The sequence below is a fragment of the Coloeus monedula genome (genome assembly GCF_965178545.1).
Source record: "Coloeus monedula genome assembly, chromosome: 39".
NCBI classification, from domain to species: Eukaryota; Metazoa; Chordata; class Aves; order Passeriformes; family Corvidae; genus Coloeus; species Coloeus monedula.
In genome coordinates, this window is record NC_138819.1 from 46,694 (window position 1) to 71,910 (window position 25,217).

At 70.8% G+C, this 25,217-nt stretch overlaps 2 protein-coding genes across 3 annotated transcripts; one reads left to right on the forward strand and one right to left on the reverse strand.

The window, feature by feature from the left end:
• Nucleotides 1-123: 123 nt before the first annotated feature.
• Nucleotides 124-16,997, reverse strand: LOC309584395 (autophagy-related protein 2 homolog A-like). Of its 2 annotated transcripts, XM_082300388.1 has the most exons (42): nucleotides 16,672-16,997; nucleotides 16,246-16,396; nucleotides 15,843-15,965; nucleotides 15,538-15,643; nucleotides 15,304-15,424; nucleotides 15,069-15,164; nucleotides 14,628-14,724; nucleotides 14,114-14,242; nucleotides 13,746-13,840; nucleotides 13,321-13,369; nucleotides 13,034-13,211; nucleotides 12,593-12,719; nucleotides 11,962-12,075; nucleotides 11,524-11,685; nucleotides 11,073-11,274; nucleotides 10,575-10,662; nucleotides 10,251-10,347; nucleotides 9,822-9,964; nucleotides 9,606-9,736; nucleotides 9,192-9,340; nucleotides 8,799-8,928; nucleotides 8,196-8,356; nucleotides 7,765-7,845; nucleotides 7,350-7,456; nucleotides 6,974-7,066; nucleotides 6,556-6,626; nucleotides 6,377-6,456; nucleotides 5,887-6,108; nucleotides 5,654-5,753; nucleotides 5,267-5,454; nucleotides 4,669-4,871; nucleotides 3,973-4,072; nucleotides 3,316-3,525; nucleotides 2,905-3,012; nucleotides 2,495-2,582; nucleotides 2,291-2,375; nucleotides 2,142-2,211; nucleotides 1,638-1,720; nucleotides 1,386-1,507; nucleotides 1,051-1,214; nucleotides 458-556; nucleotides 124-221 (listed from the first exon to the last, which is right to left on the reverse strand). In XM_082300388.1, the coding sequence occupies exons 1-42, from the start codon at nucleotides 16,840-16,842 to the stop codon at nucleotides 156-158; spliced, it is 5,160 nt and encodes a 1,719-aa protein (XP_082156514.1). In that variant the 5' UTR covers nucleotides 16,843-16,997; the 3' UTR covers nucleotides 124-155. The 2 variants fall into 2 exon arrangements, with proteins under 2 accessions (XP_082156514.1, XP_082156515.1); XM_082300389.1 differs by lacking the exons at nucleotides 124-221; nucleotides 458-556 and having other exon boundaries at nucleotides 867-1,102; nucleotides 1,182-1,214.
• A 2,376-nt stretch (nucleotides 16,998-19,373) lies between these two features.
• Nucleotides 19,374-21,299, forward strand: ARL2 (ARF like GTPase 2). Its single transcript, XM_082300293.1, has 5 exons — nucleotides 19,374-19,480; nucleotides 19,986-20,096; nucleotides 20,298-20,460; nucleotides 20,688-20,768; nucleotides 20,969-21,299. The coding sequence occupies exons 1-5, from the start codon at nucleotides 19,416-19,418 to the stop codon at nucleotides 21,101-21,103; spliced, it is 555 nt and encodes a 184-aa protein (XP_082156419.1). The 5' UTR covers nucleotides 19,374-19,415; the 3' UTR covers nucleotides 21,104-21,299.
• Nucleotides 21,300-25,217: the final 3,918 nt, after the last annotated feature.

Below are 25,217 nucleotides of genomic sequence, written 5' to 3' on the forward strand. Positions count from 1 at the left end.
CTTCCTGCCCCTCCCCCCGCGGCGCGCGAGCTCCCCACCCCGAGCTCCCCGAGCAAAAACCAGTTCCCCCAGTAAGGACCAGCCCCCCCTCGTATGAACCCCTCACTCCCAATAAGAACCAGTCTCAGTCCCAGTAAGAACCAGTCTCTGCCAGTTTATTGGGGGCGGGGCCCCCCCAGTCCCTCCGTGGGGGCGGGGCCGCTCCTCGTGCCGGGGGGGCGCTGGGGAGAGAGGGGGGATACTGAGGCACTGGGGGGCACAAGGACCCCCGCTCCCAGCACCCCCAGGGGGAACTGGGAACATCCTGACCCCAAACTGGGCCATACTGGGATTCCCCCCCCCCCAGCCCATACTGGGCCCCCTCCCAGCCCCCCACCCATCATACTGGGAGCCCCCCGACCCCAACCTGGGATCCTCCCCAGCCCCCCTGCCCATACTGGTCCCTACTGGTCCGTACTGGGGGGCGCTGGTGCCGCTGGGGGGCCTCCGGGGGGGCCGGGAGTGGCCGGGGGGGGCCCGGGGGGGCCACAAGTCCATAAAGGGCCTCGGCCAAAGCCTGAGAGGGTCAAAGGTCACAGCCCCGACATCCCCCATACACAGTGGGGACCCCCCGACACCCCAGGGGGGGCATGGGGGGGTCCCGGTGGGGGTTTGGAGGGGTCCCAGAGAGGTTTTGAGGGTCCCGGGGGAGGTCCCAGGGGGGCTTGGGTGGGTCCAGGGGGGATCTGGGGATCCCAAAGAGGTTTTGGGGGTCCCGGGGGGGATTTTGGGGGATCCAGGAGGGCTCGGGGTTTTTGCGAAGGGGTTTGCAGGTGTTTGGGGGGGGGGCCCAGCGGGCTCCTGGGGCAGTTTCGAGGGGTCCTGGCTTGGTTTGAGGGTCCATGGAGGGGTTCCAGCGCAGTTTTGGGGATCCCAGCGAGGTTTCCCAGGGCAGTTTTGGGGGTTCTGGCACGGTTTTGGGGTCCCGGGGGGGAGTCCTGGGGTGATTTTGGGATCCTGGGGGGGTCTCAGGGCAGTTTTGGGGTCCCAGGCGGGATTTTGAGGTCGCACCTGCAGGGCCCGCAGTAGCTTCGTCCCCAGCCCGATGGCGGCGCTGGCGGAGGCGGCCCCGAGGGCGGTGACACCGCGGGTCACCCCCCGCGTCACCCCCCGGGTCACGGCCCCGGGGCCGCCCCCCAGCAGCGGCTGCAGCAGCAGGTCCCGGAGCGCCCGCCCTGAGGGGACAGGGGGACACTGGGGACACGGGGGGCGGGGGACACCCCCCAGGGTCAGGGGACACTTGGGGACATTGGGGACACTCGGGACACTCACAGAGCCGCAGCACGGCGTGCACGGGGGTGTTGGGGACACGTGGGGACACTTGGGGGGACATTGGGGACACTCACAGAGCCGCAGCACCGCGTGCACGGGCGCCACTCCCCCCAGCAGCCCCGGCAGTTGGTGACACCGGATGTCCCGAAGCCACTCGGTCACCGCGTAGGACACGACCCGGCCCAGCCCCAGCAGCCTGCACGGGGAGGGGACGCGGGGGGACACAGGGATGGCGAGTTTGGGGACACGCGGGACCCGCAGGCCCCCGACGGCCCCCTTGTTCCGTGTGTCCCCCCCCGTCCCTCCCCGTGTCCCCCGGGTCGCACCCCTGGCGGTGGCAGAGCCGCTTCAGCCGCAGTTGGGAGCAGTTGAGCCGCGCCAGCCCGATCAGGATCCCGGCCAGGGCACCCTGGGGACAGCGAGGGGACAGCGAGGGGACAGCGTCACCGGGGACAGGGACACCGGGGACAGCGTCACCGGGGACAGGGACACCGAGGGGACAGGGACACCGGGGACAGGGACACCGAGGACAGGGACACCGGGGACAGCGTCACCGGGGACAGCGTCACCGAGGACAGGGACACCGGGGACAGCGTCACCGGGGACAGCGTCACCGGGGACAGGGACACCGAGGACAGGGACACCGAGGGGACAGCGTCACTGGGGACAGGGACACCGGGGACAGCGTCACCGGGGACAGGGACACCGAGGGGACAGGGACACCGAGGACAGGGACACCGGGGACAGCGTCACTGGGGACAGGGACACCGGGAACAGGAACACTGGGGACAGGGACAGTGGGGGAGCACGGCCACCCCTGTCCCTGTCACCTGCTCCATGGTGACGCGCTTGCCGCGGTAGTCCAGCCAGACGGGGACATCGGCCGTGAACCGGAACTCGCTGCGGACACGGGGACAGCCCTGTCACCTCCCGTCACCCCCAGGAACACCCCAGTCCCTCCCAGTGGCCCCAGTCCCACCGGAAGTAGATCGGGGGGGTCTCCGTTTCGGGCTCCTCGTCCGGGGGCGGCTCCGGCTGGGGGGGGTCCCCGACCCCGGGGGAGGCTGCGAAAGGGGGGGGGGGAGGGGGGGAGGGACAGTGAGGAGACCCCAAATCCCGGTACACCCCCCGAACCCCGGCCCCGAACCCCCTCCTTCCATTCCACCCCCCGCCCCCCCGGTACCGGGCGAGGGTCCTGGGGGGGGCCCCGTGGGGGGGCTCAGGTGGGCGATGAAGCCGCCGGCGAAATCCCTGAGGAAAATCAGCGCGTCCTGGGGGGGGGCAAGGACAGCGTGAGACCCCCCCCAAAAACACCCCACGGGACCTCCATCGAACTCCCTAAAGACCCCCCCCCGCTCCCTCCCTCCCGACACCTCCGGCACCCTCCCAGGCCCCCAAAACCCCCCAGGACCCCCCCAGAACCCTCCCAAGCCCCACCCCGGACCTCAGACCCACCCCCCAAGGACACCCTCACCCCCCAAACCCCCCCCGGGGCCCTCCAGACCTCCCCAGGACCCTCCCGACACACCCAGGACCCCCTGGAACCCTCCCAGGACGCCCCCCCCAGCCCCCTCCCCGGCCCCCCCGCCCCACCTGGTCGATGTGCAGGCGCAGGGGGGTCACAGTGACCCTGAGGCAGCACTCGGGGACCCCCCCGGGGGGGGGCGGGTGGGGCAGGACCCGCAGGGCCTTGAGCCAGAGCTGGGGGTGCGGGGGGGCACAGAGAGGAGAGGTCAGAACGGGGGGGTTCAGAAAGGAGAGGGGAGGAATAGGGGACAAATTCAGGGAGCAAAATGGGATTAGAAAAGAGGAAGTCAGATTTGGGGGGGCAGATTTGGGGTCACATTTGGGGATTTGGTGGGCAGTGGGGAGGTCTCGGGAGGGTCGCATTTAGGGGATGGGGGGGTCAGATTTGGGGGGGTCTCAAAGGGGGTGTCAGATTTGGAGGCTGTGAGGATGGGTCAGCTTTGGGGTTTCCCGGCTTGGGGGGTCCGGGGTCAGTACCGTGGGGGGCTGTGGGGGTGGCCCCCCTCGGGGGTGGCGGCTCAGGAAGGGGGGCGCGGGGCCCCCCCCCAGGCGATCGCGCAGCTCCAGCTCCGGCACCAGCAGCACCAGGCGGGACGTGGGGACCTCCCCTGGGCCCAGGGGACCCCCCCGGGACCCCCCCGCGGCCCCCCAGGGCTCCGCCGCATACGTCTCGTGCTGGAGGCAAACCTGGGGGGGCACAGGGGGGCCGTGGGGCGCGGTGACCCCCGAGACCCCCAAAGGAGCCCCGGGACCCCAAAATCCCCTCCAGGACCCCAGAATCCTGCCCGGGACCCCCCGAACACTCCAAGTGCCTCCACCAGCCCCATCCAGGACCCACAGAATCCCCCCAGGACCCCCCCCCCCAGACCCCAATGGCCCCCCGCGGCCCCCCTCACGCACCCCACCTTGCCCAGGTGCAGCTCCATGACCCCAATGACCCCCCCAATGACCTCCCAGTGACCCCCTATGACCTCCCAATGTCCCCAGTACCCAAGGACCCCGATGACCCCCCAGTCATTCCCCAGTGACCCCAATCACCCCCCAGTGAGCCCCCTGGCCCCTCCGGCCCCCCAACTTGCCCAGGTGCAGCTCCATGACCCCAAAGACCCCCCAGTGACCCCCCGGACCCCCCACCTTGCCCAGGTGCAGCTCCATCAGCTGTTCCGGGACCCTCCCGGGGCCCCCCCGGCTGCGCCACCGCGGGGGGGTGGGGCCTGCGCTACGGGGGCGGGGCCTGCGGGGAGCGGGGCTCAGTGTGGCCACACCCACTGCCCCCCGGCCACACCCACTGCCCCCCCAGCCACACCCACTGCCCCCCAGCCACACCCACTGCCCTCCCGGCCACACCCACTGCCCCCAGCCACACCCACTGCCCTCCCGGCCACACCCACTGCCCCCAGCCACACCCACTGCCCTCCCGGCCACACCCACTGCCCCCCAGCCACACCCACTGCCCCTCCCGGTCACACCCACTGCCCCTCCCGGCCACACCCAGCGCACAAGCCGCGCCCCTTTTCAGCAATCGGGCTGGGGCTGAGCCTGACCCCGCCCACACCAGGCCCCTCCCAGGGGCGTGGCCATTTCATCAGCTCCTCCCCCAGGGCGTGGCCTGCCCGTCAGCCCCATCCATGTGGTCAAGGGGTGTATCCATCCCCAGACACGCCCACCCAAGCCCCTCCGCATTTGGGGCTGTGTCCCAACAAATGGCCACACCCAATGGCGTGTCCCACCGGTGATGGGCGGGGCCAGGGCCGAGCTCCCACCTCAGGGTGTGTCTTTATTGGCCCCACCCACCAGGGCATGTCCCCAGCCCCCTGGGGCGTGTCCCACCTGCAGTGGGCGGGGTCAGGACCGAAGTCCCGCCCCCCGAACAGAGCCCAGGTGAGGCTGAGGTCACGCAGGACGAGGCGGGCGCGGGGGGGGGGCAGCCCCGGGGGGGGGCGCAGCCGGTCCCGCTCCCCCCGTGGGACCCCGAAGTGCCCAGGGAGCACCCGCAGGGGGCCGGGGGCCAGCCAGCGCACCCGGGGGGTGGCCTGGGGACAGGAACACAGAAATGTCACCCCAGCGTCACCCCAGAGTCACCCAGGGCCAGCCAGCACACACAGGGGCGGCCTGGGGGGGAACTATGGGGTGAGGGACACCCAAATGTCACCCGGGACACCCCAACATCCCCGAAGGGCGGCCTGGGGGGGAAAAGGCATCAGGGACACCCCCAAAACCCCTTGGGGACACCCCAAAGTCACCCTGGGACACCCAAATGTCACCCAGGACCCCCCCAAAGCACCCCCAGGGACCCCCGGCACACAGAGGGGCCCCAGCATCCAGCAGGACCTGGGGGGGCCACGGGGGCTGTGGGAACCCCCCCAACCCATCTGGGACTCCCCCAGGACTCCTCCAGCCCCCAGACCCCCCAGCCCCCCCCACTCACAGGCTCAGGGGTCTCGGGGGCCTCGAGGACGCAGAACCCGTCAGGATCGGGGTCGGGGCCGGCGCTGCCCCCCCGGGGGGGGCTCAGGGGGGGCTCGGGGGCCTCGGGGAGGGCCCGGGGGGAGCCCCCCCCCTCCCCCGGGAACAGGTACAGAGATACGGGAGGGGCTGGGGGGCGCGGGGCCTGAGCTGGGAGGGAGAAGGGGGTCAGAGACTCCCTGGACCCCAGACGGCCCCTCCGGATCCAGAACAGCTCCCCCAGACTCAAAACGGACCCCCCGGATCCAGAACAGCCTCCCCTCCCCAAAATACCCCCTCCAACTCAAAACAGCCCCCCAAAGCCCCCCGCAAGCCCAGCCCCCTCGCAAATTCCCTCCCCCCCCCATACCGGGGGTCCGAGGGTCCCCGGGGAGGGTCCCGGGGGGATCCCTCAGGGCGTCTGTCAAGTCCTGCTGGTTGATCGGGGCAGGGGGGGCCGCGGGGAGGGCCTGTTGGGGGGGCACAGTTGGGGGAGGAACACTGGGGGTCCCGGTGCCCTCCCAGACCCGTTTAGGGCACCTGTGCCTCCCCAGACCCCTCTGTGGCCCCCCCCCAGCCCCATTTTGGGCCCCCCAGCCCCACCTGTTCTCCCCCCGGGGGGGGCTCGGGGTGTCCCGGGGGTCTCTCCACGGGTGCCCCCGGGGGGGGTGGTCCGGGGGTAGGTCCGTCGGTGGGGGGGGGTCCCGCGGGGGGCCGCGGGGGGGTCCCCAGGTGCCGCAGCAGGCGGGCGATGGCGGCAGCGCTGTCGGCGCAGGTGCGGCCCCGCAGACGAGCGGGGGCCACCAGCAGCTCCTCTGGAGGGGGCTGGGGGGTGAGGGGAGGGTCACCCCAAATTGCACTGACCCCCCGGACCCCCCCAACCCTCGCTGAACTGCCCCGAACACCCCCAATGCCCCCTCCCCCCCGAGCTCTCAGGACCCCCCCGGCCACAGCAGCTCCTCGGGGGGGCTGGTGGCAGGGGAGTCACCCCAAATCGCAGCGACCCCCCGTGAGCCCCCCCGAACCCCCCCGGGTCCCTTTGCCCCCCCCGAACCACCCCATTGTGGCCCCCCCGCACCCCTCCCCCACTCACTGCCCCCCCCTCGTCGTCCGCCCCCCTCCAGGTGGTCAGCAGCAGCTCCAGGAAATCCACATCCAGCACGGACACGAAATCTGGGGGGGACAGGCGGAGTGACCTCCCAGACACCCCCCGGACAGCCTGGGGGTCACTCGCAGGGAGGGGACATGGGGGGGTCCCGGGGGGGTCGTTACCCCTCTGCAGGTCCAGCGCCCCCCCCCCGCAGCGCTCGCTCAGGAACACGGAGCCGTCATCGACCAAGAGCCTGGGGGGGCAACGGGGGGTCATGGGGGTCGGGACCCAAGGAAATCCCCCAGGAAATCCAAAACACCCCCGGGAGCACTAACCCCCTCCCCCCCCCCCCCCAGCACTCCCCAAAACCCCCCCGGGACCCTCCTGGAAACTGCTCCAGGGTGTCCAAGACCCTTAGAACTCCCCAAAAATCCCCTGAGACCCCCTAAACAACCTTTGGGACCCCCCTAAACCTCTCCAGGATCCCCAAAAACACCTCCTGCAACCAAATCCCTCTGGAGACCCGACCCCAGAATCCCCTGAGATCCCCCAAACCTGCCTGTGGCCCCCCCCAACCCCCCCTGGAACCCCCAGCCCCACCTGAGCCCCCCCCGGCGGGGGTCGCGGCCGCTCCCGCAGGTGACACTCAGGGTCTCCGCTGTCACCAGCACCCGCAGAGGGAGGGGCGGTGGCCTGGGGGGCGATCCCAAAACTGGGTCACCCCCCCAGGAAGGGATCGGGGTGTCCCCCCCCCCCCGGGACCCTCAGATTGGGGTGTCCCCCTCCCCAACACCCCCCCCATTGGGGTGACCTTGAAGGCTCTCCCAGACCCCCCCATTTTGAGGTGTTCCTCTCAGGGAACCCCAAAACCCAGGGGACCGACAGCCCCCCAGAGGACCCCCATTTTGGGATCACCCCCTCCCAGACCCCCCTGGGTCCCTTGTTTTGGGGTCCCCCCCGGTTTTAGGGTGCTGACCTGTAGTCAAGGCCGCAGCGCTGCAGATGCAGGTGCAGCTGAGTCAGGGGAGTAGGGGCTGTGTACCCCAAAACCGGCTCGTCCTCCAGGGCCAGCAGGGCCAGAAGCTGGGGGGGGGGGGGGGAAAGACACCCCAACAGTGACCCCCAGGCCACGCCCCAAAAAGGGAAATTCTCCCAACGAGAGCCCCAAAACTGACAGCCCCGAAAAAACCCCAAAAACAGGAATGAGCAAAAACCCCCCAAAACAGGAATCCCAAAATCTGGAATTCCAAAACCGGGAACCCCAAATCCCCCAACAAGACCCTCCCCAAATGAGACCCCTCCCCCACCCCAAACCCAGGGATCCCAAATCCAGGAGTCTCCCGAATGTCCCCAAATGAGGTCCCCAACGTCCCCAATGTCCCCCCGCTCACCTGGCTGTACCAGGGGGTCCCAGGGGGGTCGGGCCGGTGCCGCAGCATCACCCCCTCGAGGGCCACTGCCACCACCAGCTCCTGCCAACATGGGGACATCGGGACACAGGGGGGACACGGCGGTGTCCCCAGCAGGCCCTGTCCCTCTCCAGCTGCTCCATGTCCCATCTGTGTCCCCAGTGTTCTCTCCATCCTCTGTCTTCTGTCCCCTCCGTGCCCCCTTTTGTGCCCCAGTGTCCCCCCGTGTCCCCAAACGTCCCCCTCATGTCCCCCCCATGTCCCCTGTGTCCCCCATCCGCTGTCCCCTGCGCCCCCAATGTTGCCCTGTTCCCCCGCCCCGTCCCCTCCGTGCTCCGCTGTCCCCTCTGTGTCCCAGAATGTCTCCCAGTGCCCCCCCACCCTGTCCCCCCCGCTGTCCCCGCTGTCCCCACCTTGGTGTCCCCGCGGGGGGTGACGCTGCTGCCCAGGGCCAGCGCCAACATCCGGGGGGGCGGGAGGACCCCGGGGGGGGGTGCGGGCTCGTCCCAGGGCACCAGGGTGAGGTGCAGGCAGGGGGGCGGCCCCGACCCCTCCCCCTCCTCCGGCAGCGGGCCTGGGGGACAGGTGCGGTGGGGGAGGGGCTGGGGGCCCCTAAAACTGGGGCAACCCCCCCGAACCAGGGGCTGCCCCCCAAACTCGGGGCCTCTGCCCCTCCATGCCCCTCCCCATAAACAGATAGCCCTTCCTCCACACTGAAATGCCCCCCCCCCCCCCAAATTTTCAGGGTGCCCCTCCCCCCTCATTTTTGGTGTCCCCTCCCTCATTTCTCCCCCGTCCCCCATTTTGGGATACATCCCCCCCAGATTTTGGGCCCCTCCCCCATTTCAACTGCCCCCATCCTGCCCCCCCCCCCCCCCTCCTTTTGGGCCCCATCCCCATTTCAGGCCCCCCCCACCCTGGTTCTGGCCCTCCCCATTTTTGTCGTCATCGGCCCCCCCCCCGTTTTTGTTCCCCCCCCCCCCCGTTTTTGGGGCCCTGCCCCGGTTTTGGGGTACCGTGACTCAGGACGAGGCTCCGGATGTCAGCGCAGGCCCGGGACAGCCCCCGGACCCCCCCCGGGCGGGGGAGGACACAGAGCCGCCCCTCCCCCACCTCCAGCACCAGCCGGGACCCTGGGACCCCCCCCTGGGGACACCCCAAAAAGCTGTCACACGCTGCCCCTCCCCCACCGGCCGGAACCGCCCCGGGGACACCCCGAGGTCACCCAGGAGGGGACTCACAAGGATGGGGGGGCCCTGTGCTGACACAAGGGGGGACTGGGGGTGATAGGAAAGGACCCGAGGGACCCCAAAGTGACCCAGGAGTGACACAGGGAACTCTGAAATGACCCAGGAGTGACTCAGGGTGACAATCGGGGCCCCAGGGTGACAGACAGGGGCTCCCCTCACCGCGGGGGGACAGTCGGCAGTGACGCGGCCCCAGGGCACGGTGACAAGCATGGCGCCGCCGCTCTGGGGGGGCTCGGGGGGGTCCCCGGTGTCCCCAAGGTCCTGCGGAGACCCCCCGGAGCCTTCATCCTCCTCCTCCTCCTCTGAGTCTAGGGGACAAGGGAGGAAGGATCAGGGGGGACCCCCATACCCGGGGTGACACCTGGGGGGCACCCAGGGGCCAGCCAAGGCTGGGAGGACACTTGGGGCTTTGGGGGCACCCAAGGAGCAGCCGGCATTTTTGGGGAGGCCCAGGACTTTGGGGAGACACCCTGTATTTTGGGGAGGTGCCAGAGACTTGGGGACACCCCGGCTTTGGAGACACAGCTGGAATTTGGGGACACCCCGTATTTTGGGAGGTCCCGGGGGTCTCACCTGTGCCCAGCGTGGACCTGCAGGGCCGGAAGAAGGCGGGGCCTTCCGAGGGGGGGGGGTCCTCGGAGGGGGCGGGGCCTTCCGAGGGGGCGGGGCCGGCGGGGTCCCAGAGCAGGAGGTCGTTGTTGATCCTGGGGAAGGGTTCGGGGGGGTCAGGGGGGGTTTTGGGGTCCCCCCAGGTTTCGGGGCCCCCCCCGGGTTTCAGGCCCCCCTCACCGGTTGTAGAGGCGCTGCAGCAGCTCTGGGGGGCTCAGGCTCAGGTGGGCACGGGGCAACGTCACCCGCAGGGTCCAGGGGGCCCCCCCCAGGGCCCGCCCCACGAACACCCCCAACTCCTCGGGGGTCCCCGGCAGCACCAGCTGGGGGGGGAAGGGGGACACCGTGGGTTTGGGGGGATCAGTGGGCCCCCAAACCCCTCAGAGACCCCCCCCCCAGGACCCCCAAACCCCTGAGGAACACCCCCAAAGCCTCCCAGAACACCCCACCCTTGCGGGGACACCCCCAAACCCCTCCCAGAAACCTCTGGGGACCCCCAAATCCCTCCCAACACCTCCCAGAGACCCCCAAATTCCCCCACATCTCCCCAAAAGCCCCCAAACCTCTCTGGGACCCCCCAAACCGTTCTTAGGAAACTGGGGGGGGCACCTCATGGCTCTCGTAGATGCTGCGCCGGGCAGAGAACGGGGTCGGGGGGGGCCCGGGGGGGCTCCTGGGGGGCGCGGCTGCCACTGTCACCTCCAGCCTGCGGGACACGGGGAGGCACTCAGGACACCCCAAAATCCCGCCCCAACCCCGGCATCTCCCAAAAACAGACTCTGGGGACCCCCCCATGACCCAAAATCCCCCGTGCAGAATCCCCCGGGGCTGGCCCTCCATCTCAGGAGCCCCCCAAGCCGCCCCCAGACTCCCCCCACCTCCCAAATTTCGGGGTGCCCCCTCAAGACCCCCCCCCAGGGCCCCCCCGCTCACGTGGGGACACTGCAGGGCCCACTCGGGCCGGGCCCCGGCTCCGCGTGCAGGCAGGGGAGGGTCCCCAAGTCCTCGGCTTCGTACGTCACTGGGGGGCACGGGGGAGACACGGGGGGAGGGTCACGGCTGTGCCCCCCTCATCCGGCCCTCCTGCCCCGTTTGTGCCTCTCCTGCTCCCACCCCCCGTCCCCAGAGATGTCCCCCCAGTGTCCTCCCTCCGACCCCCCCATGTCCCCTCCTCGTAGCTGGGAGTGCCCCCCCCGTGGCAGCCGCCCCCGCGACCCTCCCGCCGTGCCAGGTCCTGTCCCCACAAATTTCCACCCCCAGGTCCCCGTTGTGCTCAGTGTCCCCTCCCCACCCCGCCGACCCCCGATGTCCCCCGTGGTTCCCCCCCCCCCCCCCCGTCCCCGTCCCACACCGCTGCCACGCCCTCGTGTCACCCCCGTCCCCACCCTGTCGCCCCCCCCATGTCCCCCCCGTGTCCCCTCCCCTGCTCACCGTCCAGGCTGTCGCAGGCCGCGGCCCCACCCCCCGGCCCCGCCCACCCGCGGGGCGCCCCCAGCCCCACCCGGAGGCTCTCGGGGCGCAGCCGGGGGGGGGGGGCGCGGGCGGGGAGGGGTCGGAGGTCGGTCAGGGGCAGCCGCAGCCGCAGCCCCGCCCACGGCGCCGCCCAGCGCAGCAGCGGCCACGCCCACCGCGCCTGGGGGCGGGGCAGCGTCAGGACACGCCCACCGGGCGCAGCAAGGCCACACCCACCCAAGCCCCTCCCCGGTCACGCCCCCTTGCAGAGCCCCTCCCACTCCTGAGCCACGCCCACCTCAAGCCCCTCTCTACGAGCCCCACCCCTTTCAAGCCCCTCCCCATTTGCCCTCAAGCCCCACCTCTTTTCCAGTAATACCTACTCAAGCCCCTCTCCCTCCCAGCCCCTCCCCCTCCCAGCCCCACCCACCTTGCCAGGGGGCGTGTCCTCCTCCCCCGTGGGCGTGGCCCGGACGTGGGCGTGGCCACAGAGGGCGGAAAGGGCGGGGCCGAGGCGCTCAAGCAGCCCCAGGTCCAGCTCGGCCTCGGGGGGGCTCAGCTGCACCCCCAACTCCAGTGGGGGAAGGGGGCCCTGGGGGGAGGAAAAGGGGGGGTCAGGGGGGGCTGGGAGTCGCTGGAGAGGGATTAATGAGGATCGGGGGGGCGTACTGGGGGTCTTGGGGAGTCCAGGGATGTCCTCTGGGGGGACTCTGGGGACATCACTGCGGTCAGGAGAGGAATTTTGGGTTCCGGGGGGGGGTTTGGCGCAACCCAGGAGCCCCCAGGGATGATGAGGGGTCTCCCAACCCCCTCCCCCCGCCCCAAATGCTGCCTGGGGGGGCAGAGGGGCCCCCCCTCCCCCACTCACCTCGGGCAGGGGCGGGGCCCCGGGGGGGGCAGGGCCGGGGGGACCCCAGCGCAGGCGGAGCACGGGCTGGGCAGGGGCGGTCCCGGCGGCCGTGGGAGCGGGGAATCGCAGCACCTGAGGGCGGGGCCAGCGGGGCTGGGCGGGGCGACCAGGCCCAGGCAGACCCCAGCCCTTTGTGTGAGCCCTGCCCCTCCCCCGCCGCACCCATTTCCACCCCCCCCGCTGGCCACGCCAAATCCCTCAGGCTCCGCCCCCTTGTCGCGTTCAGGAGCCAGGCCACACCCCTCTGCAGGCCCCGCCCCCTGCGGCCTGTGGGACCCCACCCCCAACCGCCCCCCAGCCCCACACACCTCTGCTCACGCCCATCGCTGTCCCCAATTGTCCCCTCGTGTCCCCATCCGTGTCCCCCCCAGCCCGTACCCACCCCTGCCACACTCACCCAAGCCCAGCCCAACTCTCTGGCCACACCCACCCCGGCCACACCCTCTGGTCACACCCACTCCAGCCACACCCACCCCGGCCACACCCTCTGGTCACACCCACCCCCGGCCACACCCACCCCGGCCACACCCTCTGGTCACACCCACTCCGGCCACACCCACCCTCAGCCCCACCCTCTGGCCACGCCCACCTGTATCCTGTCTGGCTCCGCCCCCGGCAGCTCCTCCAGCAGCTCCAGGCGGGCGAGCGAGAGCCCCCCCCGGGGCCCCCCTGCGCCCCCCGCGTCCAGCCCCAGCTGCGCCCCCCCCGCGCTCAGCCTGGGGGGAGGGGCGCGGTCAGAGCGGGGGGGGGAGGGGGGCAAAGGGGACACAAACGTGGGGACAAAGGAGGGACAACGGGAGGGGTGTTGGGGGCCCACGGGGGGGCAGGAATTGGGGGAGGAAAAGGAGATTAAAAGAAGGAAAAGGAAGGAAAAGGAGGAACAGAAACGGGGGGATAACAAGGGAATGGCCGGGGAAATTTGGGGACAAGGAGGGACAAAGGGATGGAGAAGGAAGGGGGTGAGAGGGGACACGAACGAGGACACGAGGGGACGTTTGGGGACATGGGGGGCGGACACGGAGGGCCGTACCTGAGGTGGGGGAAGGGCAGGGCGTGGTCCCAGGCTGGGTGGGCGTGGCCATCACAGAGTTCCGCCCACATGCGCTGGTGGGCGGGGCTTGGGGGCCCCTCCCCCTCGGGCAGCACCGCGGTGACCGTCCCCAAGGTCACCTGCAGCCGCAGCCCGCCCCGCCACGGGGGGCCCCGGCCTGGACACGGCGTCAGAGACCCCCCCATGGAACCCCCGGGGGGTGAGAACACCCCCAGAGACCCCGGGACTGGGGACACCCCCCACCATTGGGAACCCCCCGGACTCACCTGGGGGGGCGGAGCTGTGGGGGGAAGGGCGGCGGCACCGGGGGCTGCCCTTGGAGGGGGAGGGGCACACGGGACGGGGTCAGCGCTGCTCATCCCAAACCCCAAAATTCATCCCAGAACACCCAAATCCCCCGAAAACATCCCCCAAAAATGAGTCTACAATTGAACCTCCAAGACCCCCCATTAAACCCCCAAAGTCTCCCCCCCAAACACCCCCAAATAAACCTCAAAAAATAAACCCCAAGTCTCCCTCCCAGGACCCCCAAAACCCCCATAAATCCCGCCCAAAAGCCCCCAATAACTCCCAACCCCCCCAAACCCCCCCCCCCCCCCAAAAATCCAAATAAATTCCCTCAAAATTCCCTACAAAAGACCCCAAGAAACCCTAAATTTTCCCTCAGACCCCACAAAGCCCCCTGACTCACGGCAGGGCTGGGGGGGGCACTGCCTGCAGGGGTCTCCCCAGGGGGGGCTGTGCTGTCCTCTCCCCCCAGGGACCCCGTCATGGAATAGAACAGCTCTGGGGGGGAGGAGAAGGAAAGAGATGAGGACCCCCCCAGAACCCCCCCAGCCCCCAGAATCCTCCCCAGACCACCCCCAGCCCCCAAAACCCACCCCAGACCCATCCAAACCATCCAGGCCACCCAAAACCCCTCTCAGACCCCCCCAAAGCCCCCAACCCCCCCCCAAACCTCCCCAGACCCCCAACGCCCCCCCAGAAACCCCCTCAACCCCCCCAGTTTCTCCCCCAGCCTCCCCTAAGTCCCCTCCAGGCCCCCCCCCACCCCCTCACCGCTGTCGGGGTCCCCCCCGGGGGGGCTCGGAGGGTCACCACCCCCCCGCAGGCAGCGGCTCAGCTCCCGCTCGATCAGCGCCAGGTCCTGGGGGCCCAGGGGGCGGCTGCGACCCCCGGGGGACGACTCTGGGGGGGGCACGGGGAGTCAGAGCTCCGAGGGACCTGGGGGGTCCAGGGAACCCCAAAACCCCCCCAAAATCCCCCCCACCCCCGAGGAAATCAGGTTCCCCCAATAACCCCCCCAAATCCCTCCCAGACCCCAAATAAACTACCCCGAAGTTCCCCCCCCTCCAAAACGCCCAAAAAGCCTCCCCTGGAGACCCCAAAACCCCCCCACGAGGGCTCCAGGGGGGGCCCAAAATCCCCAACCCCCCCCACGAGGGACTCGAGGGCTCAGAGGGAGCCCAAAACCCCCCCCAGAGACCCCAAACCCCTCCCAAAGGACTCAGCTCCCCCCCCCCAGGGTTTGGGGGGCCACCCCCCGGGGGTTGCGTAGTTTGGGGGGACTCACCGGGGGGGTCGAGGGCCCCCAGGAGCCCCTGCAGGGTCCCCAGCAGGGGCGGGGGCAGCAGCAGGTGCAGGGCCCCCAAATTCCCCTCCAGCTCCACCTGAAACCCCAGAAAATGAGACCCCAAAACCCCCTGAAATCCCAAACCCTCAGAACCCCCCCAGCATCCCAAAAGTGGCCCCCAGATCCCACCAGTGCCCCAGACCCCCCTGCCCCCAGGATCCCCTCAGCCCCATAAAAGCGCTCCAGGACCCCAAAACCCTCAGGAATCCCAAAAACCCCGGAACTCCCCTGGCATCACAAAAACCCAAAAACTGAGTCCCCCTGGACTCACCCAGCACTCCAAAAACTCCAACACCACGCCCCTCCCACGCCTCCAGGACCCCCCCCCCAGAACTCCCCCAGGACCCCAAAAGTGTCCCCCCCGTGTCCCTCCGTCCGCACTGAGGGTCCCGGCAGGGCCTCGTTCTGCTTCAGGCGCAACCGCAGCTCTGAGGGGCCCGGGAGGAGCCCCCCCAGCGCCGGGGGGGACACGGAGACCTGGGGGGACATGGGGACACTGAAAGGACAGCGGGGGGACACAGGGACACAGGTAACACAGATGTTCCCAGCTCCCAGGCAGGGTGTGGCACACACAGGTGACACAGGGGTGGCACAGGTGGCAGCAGCGTCCACCTACCTGTGCCCAGGCCGGGGGCAGCTCCTGCCACAGCAGCCGCAGGTCCCGCAGCCGCAGCGCCTTGAGCAGCACCGCGGGGGGGCCGCCCCCGGGACCCCCCCCCGCATCCTCGAACTCGGCCCTGGGGGGGACAGGGACACCTGAGACCGCCCCCGACAGACCTGGGACCTCCCGGGACTCTCCGGGACCCCCCCCCAAACACACCTGGGACCCCCCCGCGCCCCCCCCCCTCACCTGGGCAGGTGCAGCTCCAGGGCCCCCCCAGGGCCCCCCCCGGGCTGCGGGGGCAGCTCCACCCTGAGCTCAGCCTCGTCCAGCAGCACCTGCAGCCGCCGCAGAACTGGGGACATCGGCGGACATTGGGGGACGGGAGGGACACGCCGGGGGGGGGGACACGGGGAGTGCGGGTGCGGCCTCCACACCCCCAAACAAGGACGCCTCCTCCTATGTCCCCCCCCAGGGACACCTGGGTCCCCTCTCGTCCCCCCAAATCCCCCCGGCTCCCCCTCGCCGTGTCCCCCCACTGTCCCCAGTGTCACCTGTGTCGATGGTCAGCGCCAGCGCCTCCAGCCCCTCCAGCGGGGGCGGCTCCGGGGGGGTGTCCCGGCCCTGCTGCGACTCTCCCGGCCGGGGCGACCCCGGGCCCGGCGTCCCCGGCTGCCCTGCGGGAACACCGAGGGGACACCGCGGGGTCAGGGGCCACGAAGGGACACCGGGGAGTCAGGGGGGGACAGGTGGGGACACGCGCGGGGGTGGGGCAGCGGACACTGCGCGGGCTGGCGTGGGGGGGGACAGGGACCTGGGGAAGTTGACAGGGGGAGGTCACCGAGGGAGGGGACAGGGACCTGAGGAGGTCACCGGGGGAGGTGGCAGCGCCCTGGGGGTGGTGACAGAGCCCGAGGGAGGTGACCGGGAGCTGGGGGAGGTGGCAGCGCCACTCACGGGGTCGCAGCACGAGCCGGAGGTGGCTGAGCCGCAGCCGCACGGGCTCTGTCCCCAGCGCCGCCCAGGGCACGCTGACTGTGACGGCCCCGACGCTGCCTTCGCGCAGCTCCAGGGGGGCCCCGGCGCCCGCCAGCAGCTCATCCACGGCCTGGGAGGGGGCGGGGATCAGGGACCCCCGAACCGCGCCCAAACCGCCCCAAAATCACCCCAAATTCAGCCACAAAACCGCACCAAAATCACACCCGACATCATCCCAAACCCACCCCAAAATCACCCCCATTCCCCCTTCGCCGGTGTCCCCCGCTATCCCCTGTCGCCCGGTGTTCCCCCAGTGTCCCCCCAGTGTCCCCTGTGCCCCCCGCCACCCCCGCTGTCCCCCCGGTGTCCCGCTGTCCTCCCTGTCCCCCCGCTGTCCCCGCTGACCGCCGCCCGCAGCCGCAGCTCCCGCAGGGTCCCGGTGCCGCCGCGCAGGTCCAGCCCGAGCTGCTCGAGTCGCAGCGGCTCCTCCAAGAAGGGCCCGAGCCAGCGCTGCAGCGCGTACCGGGCCGCGCGGGCCTTCAGCGCCTCGGGCCAGCCCCGCGCCCAGCGCGGCATCGCCGCACCGGCACCGGGAGCGGCACCGGGATCGGGATCGGCACCGGGATCAGGACCAGCACCGCGATCACTGAGATCGGGACCGGCACCGGGAGCGACACTGGGACCGAACCGGGGTCAGCACCGGCAGCACCGGGAGCCACCGGCGTCGCCGCTTCCGGGTCCGCCCACACACTTCCTGTTCCAAATCGCGGCTCCCATTGGCTGCCGTGAGTTTTATTGACGGCGCGCAGCGCCAAACAGCGGGCGCGCGGCGCTCCCACGGCCCGCGGAGCGCGGAGGGGCGGGCCCGGGAGGCTTCCGGAAGTGACGTTGAGGAAAGTGCCCGGAAAGGGGCATGGCTGGGGGTGGGGGCGCTTGGGGGGCGGAGTTCGGGGGGGAGGGAAGGGAAGGGAAGGGAAGGGAAGGGAAGGGAAGGGAAGGGAAGGGAAGGGAAGGGAAGGGAAGGGAAGGGAAGGGAAGGGAAGGGAAGGGAAGGGAAGGGAAGGGAAGGGAAGGGAAGGGAAGGGAAGGGAAGGGAAGGGAAGGGAAGGGAAGGGAAGGGAAGGGAAGGGAAGGGAAGGGAAGGGAAGGGAAGGGAAGGGAAGGGAAGGGAAGGGAAGGGAAGGGAAGGGAAGGGAAGGGAAGGGAAGGGAAGGGAAGGGAAGGGAAGGGAAGGGAAGGGAAGGGAAGGGAAGGGAAGGGAAGGGAAGGGAAGGGAAGGGAAGGGAAGGGAAGGGAAGGGAAGGGAAGGGAAGGGAAGGGAAGGGAAGGGAAGGGAAGGGAAGGGAAGGGAAGGGAAGGCTGGATTTGGAGGTGGGGGCAGGTCTGGAGCCGGGGACCGGTTTGAGGGCATTTGGACGCGGCAGATGTGGGGTTTAGGGGGGCAGACCAAGGCCCTGGAGCGCACATGGGGGAAACAATTGGGGTGGAGGGACTCGGGGGGGGAAGAACTGGGGTCTGAGGGTCTCTGGAGGGGCAGATTTGGGGGTTGGGGACGCTTGGGGGGACAGGTTTGGGCGTCGCGAGGGGGCTTTGGGGAAGTTTGGGGGTGGGGCTGGACCCCCCGAGGACCCCTCGAGGGCGCTTTTTGGGGATAATAAAGGATTTTTGGGAGGGGGAAACGCCTGAGTGCGTCCCTGAAATCCCCACGAGACCTCCAAGACTCCGAGACCCCCCTCGTGCTGCTTCGTTTAATGGCACGCTGGGCATCCTGGGGGGTTCCCCGTTTCGGGGGGGTCAGTAGCGGGCCAGGCGGCACATGTCACACCTGCAGGACCCGGCCGACACTGTCCGGAGCCGCCGCGAGCCCCCGGGGCAGCGCAGGGTCACCTGCACCTGAGGGTAGGGCCGGAGAGGGCGGGGTCAGCGGTGGACACGCCCTGGGACACACCCTGCTTAACCCCGCCCACCCCACCCCGGCCACGCCCACACTGCACATGCCCGGCCACACCCTCGCAGGCCACGCCCACACCCGAACAGCTCCACCCAAGCCCCGCCCACAAGCCCCCCGTGCCCGAGGCCCCGCCCATGCCCTGGGAAGCCCCGCCCACGCCCCGCCCCCAGCTCTGCCATGCTCCGCCCACAGCTCCCCACGCCCCGCCCACCCTGGTCACGTGTTCCATGGTGCAGCAGCGGGCCTCGGCCAGCAGGGGGCGCCCTCCGGCGTCCAGCAGCGCGCGGGGGGCGGGGCCGGCACGTGACTCGCAGTGGCCGGCGCATGCGCCCAGCGAGGCCCCGCCCCCGGGCCGGCAGCGCCCCGCCCCCCGCGGGAGGGGCACCGGGACCCCTGGGAAAGGGGGGGAGGGGTGAAAAGGGCGGGGTCTTCAAGTGGAGTGGGCGGGGCTGTGGAACTGGGGGCGAGGCCCCAAATATGAGGTCCTGGGGGAGAAGCATCCCAGTCCTGGGGGTCTCAGAGGGGGTGGGGGATCTCCAGTGGGGTCTGGGGGAGTCCCATGGGGCGGGGCGGTACCGGGGGGATATCCCGGGATGTTCGAGGGTCCCGGAAGGGATCGGCGTTCACGGGGGGGTTGGTGGTCACCGGGGGACGAGGCATCCTGGGGGGGTCCCCGAGGGTCCTGGGGGCTGGGGGGGTCCCGCGGCTGTGGGAAGGTCCCTTGGGCATGGGGACCCCAGGGACGATGGGAGGTCCCGGGGGGGTCTGGGGGGCCCGGGGGTAGATCTGAGGGTCCCAGTGGGGGTCTGGGGGACCCGTGGGTCCCCTCGGCTCTTACAACGGAGGCGGCAGCCAGGGCCGGGGGTGTCAGGCATGGCCGGGGGCAGCAGCAGGAGGAGGAGGAGGAAGAGGCTCCGAGCAGCCATGGCGGGGGGGGCGGGCGGATCTGGACCCCCCTCCGGTCCCTCGGGACCACCAAACTCCCCTCCCCGGGACCCCCCCCCAGCTCCCGGCTCCGCCCCCGCCCCGCCTCGCGCTCCTCCCGGCCGCCAGAGGGCGCCGAGCGGAGCCGCCGAGAACCCGGAAGTGGCGGCGGGAGCGGGAGGGCGTGGGCCAATGAGCGGCGGGGAGCGAGGCCAGGGGTGGAGCGGGCCAATGGGCGGTGCCGGAGGGGGCGTGGCCGGCGCGCGCGGCCGCCATGGGGCTGCTGACGATCCTGAAGAAGATGCGCGAGAAGGAGCGCGAGCTGCGGCTGCTCGTGCTGTAGGCGGGGCCTGCGGGGGGCGGGGCCTAAGGGGGGGCGGGGCCTAGGGGGCGGGGCCCGCGGGGGCGGGGCCTGCGGGGGCGGGGAGGGGCGGGGGGCCCGGTCAGGATGGGGGATGGGGGATGGGGGATGGGGGATGGGGGGGTGTTCGTGGTGTGGGTGGGGCGTAAGGGGGCTGGGGGTGGTGCTTGGGAGGGGCGGGGCATGTGGGAAGTGGGCAGTGCTTGCGAGGGTGGGGCTGGGTGGGGAGGAGTCACTGATGGGTGGGATCAGGCAGGGTGGGGCAGTGGGCGGGGCAAACAAGGGGTGGGGCAAACAAGGGGTGGGGCTAAAAGCCACCTAATGGTGCAGGGCCTAGAGGGGGCGTGGTCAGGTGTGGGGGTGGGACTCATGGGGCGGTGCCTGAGGGAAGGGACTGGGCTAAAGACAGGGAGGGGCACCGGAAGGGGCGGGTCTCTGCTTGGGTGTGGCCATGGGTGTGTCCTGAGGCCCCGCCTCTCACAGGGGATTGGACAACGCCGGGAAGACGACGCTGCTGAAGCGGCTGAACGGGGAGGACGTGGGGGGCATCTCCCCCACTCTCGGCTTCAACATCAAAACCCTCGAACACCGCGGGTGCGTGGGGGAGGGGCGGGGCGGGGGAGGAGTCATGGGCTGGGGGAGGGGCCGTGGTGCTGACCCCACTGACCCCACGCGGGCCACGTTGACCCCGTTGATGACCCCGGTGACCACTGTGGTCCCGATGACCGCGTGTGGCCACGCTGAGCCCGCAGTGACCCTGTCACTGACCCCGCTGACCCCAGCACTGTCCCCCAGGTTCCAGCTGCACATGTGGGACGTGGGCGGGCAGAGCTCGCTCCGCTCCTACTGGCGCAACTACTTCGAGAGCACGGACGGGCTGGTCTGGGTGGTGGACAGCAGTGACCGCCAGCGCCTGCGGCTCTGCGCCAGCGAGCTGCGCGCCCTGCTCCGCGAGGAGGTGACACCGGGGCCGGCCTGGGGACAGGGGGACACCCACGGGACAGGGGACGGGCTGGGGAGGGGTAGGGGATCACGGGGAGAAATGGGGACTTGGGAGATGTGGGATTGGTGGGGAGGTCATGGGGACATGGAGGACTTGGGGACATTGAGGACACGGGCACGGGACCGGAGGCTGTCTCGGGGCCAGGGGGTCCCGGGGGCTGACACCGTCACCGCTGTCCCCAGCGCCTGGCCGGGGCCACCCTGCTCGTGTTCGCCAACAAACAGGACCTGCCCGGGGCGCTGCCGGCCAGGGACATCCGTGAGGTACCCCCCAAACGGGACCCCGAATCAGGGACACCCTGAACCTGGGACCTCCCAAACCCAGGACCACCCCAAATCCCCCCCATCCCCTCCTTTTCCAGTTCCTGAGTGGAGCCCCCTCCCCACCCTGGGTCTCCCTGGACAGTGGGGGGTGGCCCTGACCCTGGGACCCTCCAACCCCACAATGTCCCCGCTGTCTCCAGGCCCTGGAGCTGGACTCCATCCGCAGTCACCGCTGGCGCATCCAGGGCTGCTCGGCCTTCACCGGCCGGGACCTCCTGCCTGGCCTGGACTGGCTGCTGGACGACATTGGGGCCCGCCTGTGCCCCCCCGACTGACCCGGGACCCCCTGGACACCCCCGGACCCGGGGACCCCCAAATCTGGGACCCCCGATACCTGGGACTCCCCCAGAGACTGGAGTGGGACCCCCCCTTGGATATTGGGGAGAGGTCCTGACCCTGGGCCTCCCCCGGGCCGGGTTTGGGGGGGCTTGGGGGGTCCCAGCCACTCCTGGTGCCAATAAAGTCGTGGCTGATGGAAATGTGGGGGTGTCTTGGAGGAGAGGGGCAGTTTTGGGATCCCTGTGTCTGTTTTGGGCCGTTTTTGGGGCGTTCAGAACAACTCAGCCCTGGGCGGGGTCTCATTTCTTTATTAAGAGGTGGGGGGTGGAATTTGAGGTGCTCAGGGCAGGGGCCCCGCGCCCCCCGGGGGGTCCCTAAAGGCGGGCGGGGGCAGCAGCGGCCCCTCCTCCTCCTCCTCATCCTCGGCCCCGCCCCACACAGCCACCTGGGGGGGGAGGGGACACGGGGGTGTCACCGCGGGGGTGTCACCCCACCCAGGACCCCCCTAAAGTCACATCCCGGGGGTGTCACTCCCCCAGAGCCCCCCCAAGGTCATCCCCCCTCCCCGACCCCGCCCAAGTGCCCCCCCCCCCAATGTCCCCTCCCATTAAAGTCCCCTCAAGTTCCCCCAAAGCATCCCAACCCCCCCTAGTGTCACCCCTCCGTGTCCCCTCCCCCCTCACCGTGTCCCGCGGGGGAGTCCCCGGCCCGGGGGGGGTCCCCAGGACCCTCTGCAGCACCTCGGCCACGTGGCGGCTCAGGGCGGCCCTTTCCAGCGCCATCGCCTGCGCCTGCGCCCCAATCCACGAAAACCCCCAAAGTCATCCCAAAATGTCACCGGAACCCAAAACATCCCCCCAAAACCATCACCGGGACACCCGAAATGTCACCGAGCCCCAAAATCAACCCAGAGACCCCAAAATGTTACCGGGACCCCCAGAAATATCACCAGGACCCCAAAATCAACCCCGGGATCCCAAAACCGTCACCGAGACCCCCTAAATGTCACCGGGACCCCCAGAAATGTCACCAGGACCCCAAAATCAACCCCGTCACCTCAAAAACCTCCCTGGGGCCCCAAAAAGGTCACCGGGACCCCTGAAATGTCACCAGGACCCCCCAAAGCAACGCCAAAAACGTCACTGGGACCCCCCAAACCCACCCCGGCACAGCCAAAAATCGCCACCGGGACCCCCCCGGGACCCCCAACCGCCGCCGGGACCCCCCAGCCCCCCCGCCCCGCTCACCAGCCCCCGCAGCCGCTCCTCCAGGAGCCGATTGAGGCGCTGGGAATTGGCGTAATCGTCTTGGAGCCTGCGGGAGCCAAACTGGGAGCACTGGGAGGCACGGGGGGGGAACTGGGGGGGGGGCACTGAGAGGAACTGGGGGGGGACTGGGGGGGGACTGGGAGGGTCACCTGTCCATCCCCCATGTCCATCTGTCCATCCCCTCTGTCCGTCCTCTCGGTCTCTCACCTGTCCATCCGCTCCCGCAGCGCGTCCAGCTCCGCCCGCGCCGGGGGGGGCCTGGGGGGGAGATGGGCTGTGGGACCCCCAGAACTGACCCCAAAACTGAGCCCAAAACCGCCCCAAAACACCCGGCACTGACCTGAAATACTCCAAACTGCCCCGGGACCACCGAAGCGCCCCCGAAACACCCAAAACTGACCCCAAATCCCCGAAACTGACCCCGAACTGCCCCCGGGACCCCGAACTCACCCCCTCGGTCCCCCGGCGCCTCCGGCCGCCCCCGGCTCCTGAGAGGACACCAGTGTCACCCCCTGTCCCCAAAGGTGACACAGGTGTCGCCCCTCCTCCCAAAAAGAGCCCCCCCAGCTGTCCCTACCTGTCCCCCCTCCTCTTCTTCTTCCTCCTCCTCCTCCTCTTCCTCCTCTTCCGCCATGCCGGGGGCGCCCCCCGAGCCCGACCCCCCCCGTGGGGGTGGGGGGGACCCCGCCCGCAGCCTCGGGGCCCCCGCGACCCCTCGGGGTGACCCGGGGGGGGTGCGGGGGGTGTCGGGGGGGGCGCGGAGGGCGCGGGGGGCCGCGGGGGGGGCGCGGGGGGGCCACCCCAGGGCGCGGAGCTCGGCGGGGCTCAGGACCCTTCTGGTCAGCTCGTCCAGGAACCGCGAGAAGCGGGGACCCCCCCGCGGCCCCCCCACCGCCTCCAGCGACCGCCAGCGCCGGGGGGGCCCCGCCCGCGCCCCCCCTGCGCCCCCCGGAGCCCCCAGCCCCATCCCCAGCCCCTCCTGGCTCCGACTCTGCTCCCGCAGCAGCCCCCCCCGAGACCCCCCCCCGGACCCCCGCGCGGGCCCCCCCCGGCGGCGCGGAGGGGGGGGGCTGGGAGGGCCCCCCCGGGGATCCGCGAGGGTCCCCGCGATGTTGCCGAGGGACTCCAGGGCGGCCGCGGTGTCCCCGGGCAGGCGGAGGTGCCGCCCCCCCCCCGCGATGTCGCCGAAGGTCCCCGCGCTGTCCCCAAGCCCCGCGGGGGGGTCCCCGGGGTGCAGCCCCTCGTGGCTCCGGCTCAGCCCCCGCCGCAGCCGCGATCCCCGCGCCCCGGGGTGGTCCCCGAACGTCCCCAGGGGGTCCCCGAGGGGGTCGGGGGTGTCCCCGAGGGTCCCCGCGCTGTCCCCGAGCCCCGCGGGGGGGTCCCCGCGGCGCTGCCCCCGCTTCCGCCGGGGCTCGGGGGCGGCTCGGGGGGGAACGGCGACGTCGCCAAGGGTCCCGAGGATGTCCCCGAGGGGGTCGGGGATGTCGCCGACGGTCCCCGCGGGGGAGTCCCCGGGGTGCAGCCCCTCATGGCTGCGGCTCAGCCCCCGCCGCAGCCGCGCCCCAGGGGGGTCCCCGAAGGTCCCCAGCGGGTCCCCGAAGCCCCGGGGTTCCCTGCGGGGGTCGCCGGGCCGGGGAGGGGGCCCGCAGCCCCCCTCACCCCCCCCGGAGGAGGAGGAGGAGGAGGAGGAGCAGGAGGCGGGGGAGGGGGAGGACGAGGGGGTGCCCGGGGGGGGGCCCGGGGGGGTGAAGAAGCGCTCGAGGAGCTGCAGCTTCCCCGGGGGCACCGGCCCCCCCCGCGCCCCCCCCGCGCCGCCCCCGGCCCGCGGCCCCCGCCGGGGGGGGCGGGGCCGGAGCGGGGACCCCCGCGGGGCTCCCCCGCTCATCCGGGACCCCCCGGGACCGCTGGGACCCCCCGGAACGCCCCCCTGGGGACCCCCCGGAATCCCCCTCGCCGCCTCCGCCTGGATCCGGCTCCGGGTCTTACTCCCGTCCCGGTCCCGGCTCCGGTTCGGGTTAAATCCAGCGCCGGGGTTTGATCCAAGCTCGGCCCGGCCCGGTTCTGGTCCCTAATCCGGATCCCGTCTGCGACCCAGTTCCAGGCTTTGATCCGGTTCCGGTCCCCGCTCCGGTTCTGGTCAAATCCACCCCCGGGTCTTGATCCGGTTCTGGTCCCTAATCCTGATCCGGTCCGTGATCCAGTCCCAATCTTTGATCCAGTGCAGGTCTGATCCGGTCCGGGTCAAATCCAGTTCCAGTCCAGACCCGGATGCGGTCCGGTTCGGGTCTAATCTCTCGCCGGTTCGGGTCTCATCCCGCTCCGGGTCTTGATCCGGTTCCGATCCAGCTCCTGCTCCTGATCCAGTTCAGGTTGTGCCGATGTCCAGTCCCGATCCGGTCCCGATCCCGATCTGGTTCGATCCGGTTCCGGTCCGGTCCGGTCCCGGTTCCGATCCCGATCCGGTTCCGGTTCGGATCCGGTCCCGGCTCTTTATAGCGGCCCGAGCGCATCACTGGATCACGTGACGCCCTCCTCCCCCTCACGCCCCCCCCTCCGTCCCCATCCCACGGAACTGGGGGCACTGGGGACACTGGGATCAGTGTACTCGTGTCACTGGTGTCTCTGTACCGGTGTCTCTGCGCTGGTGGCACTGGCGGCACTGGTTCTGGCTGTACCGGTGGCACTGGTGTCCCTGGTTCTCGCTGTACTGGTGTAATTGGTGGCACTGGTGTCTCTGTACTGGTGTTCCTGTCCCTGTACTGGTGTCACTGGTGACAGTGGTGTCCGTGTACTGTGTCCGTGTACGCTGCTGCCTCTACTGGTCATACTGGTCACACTGGTG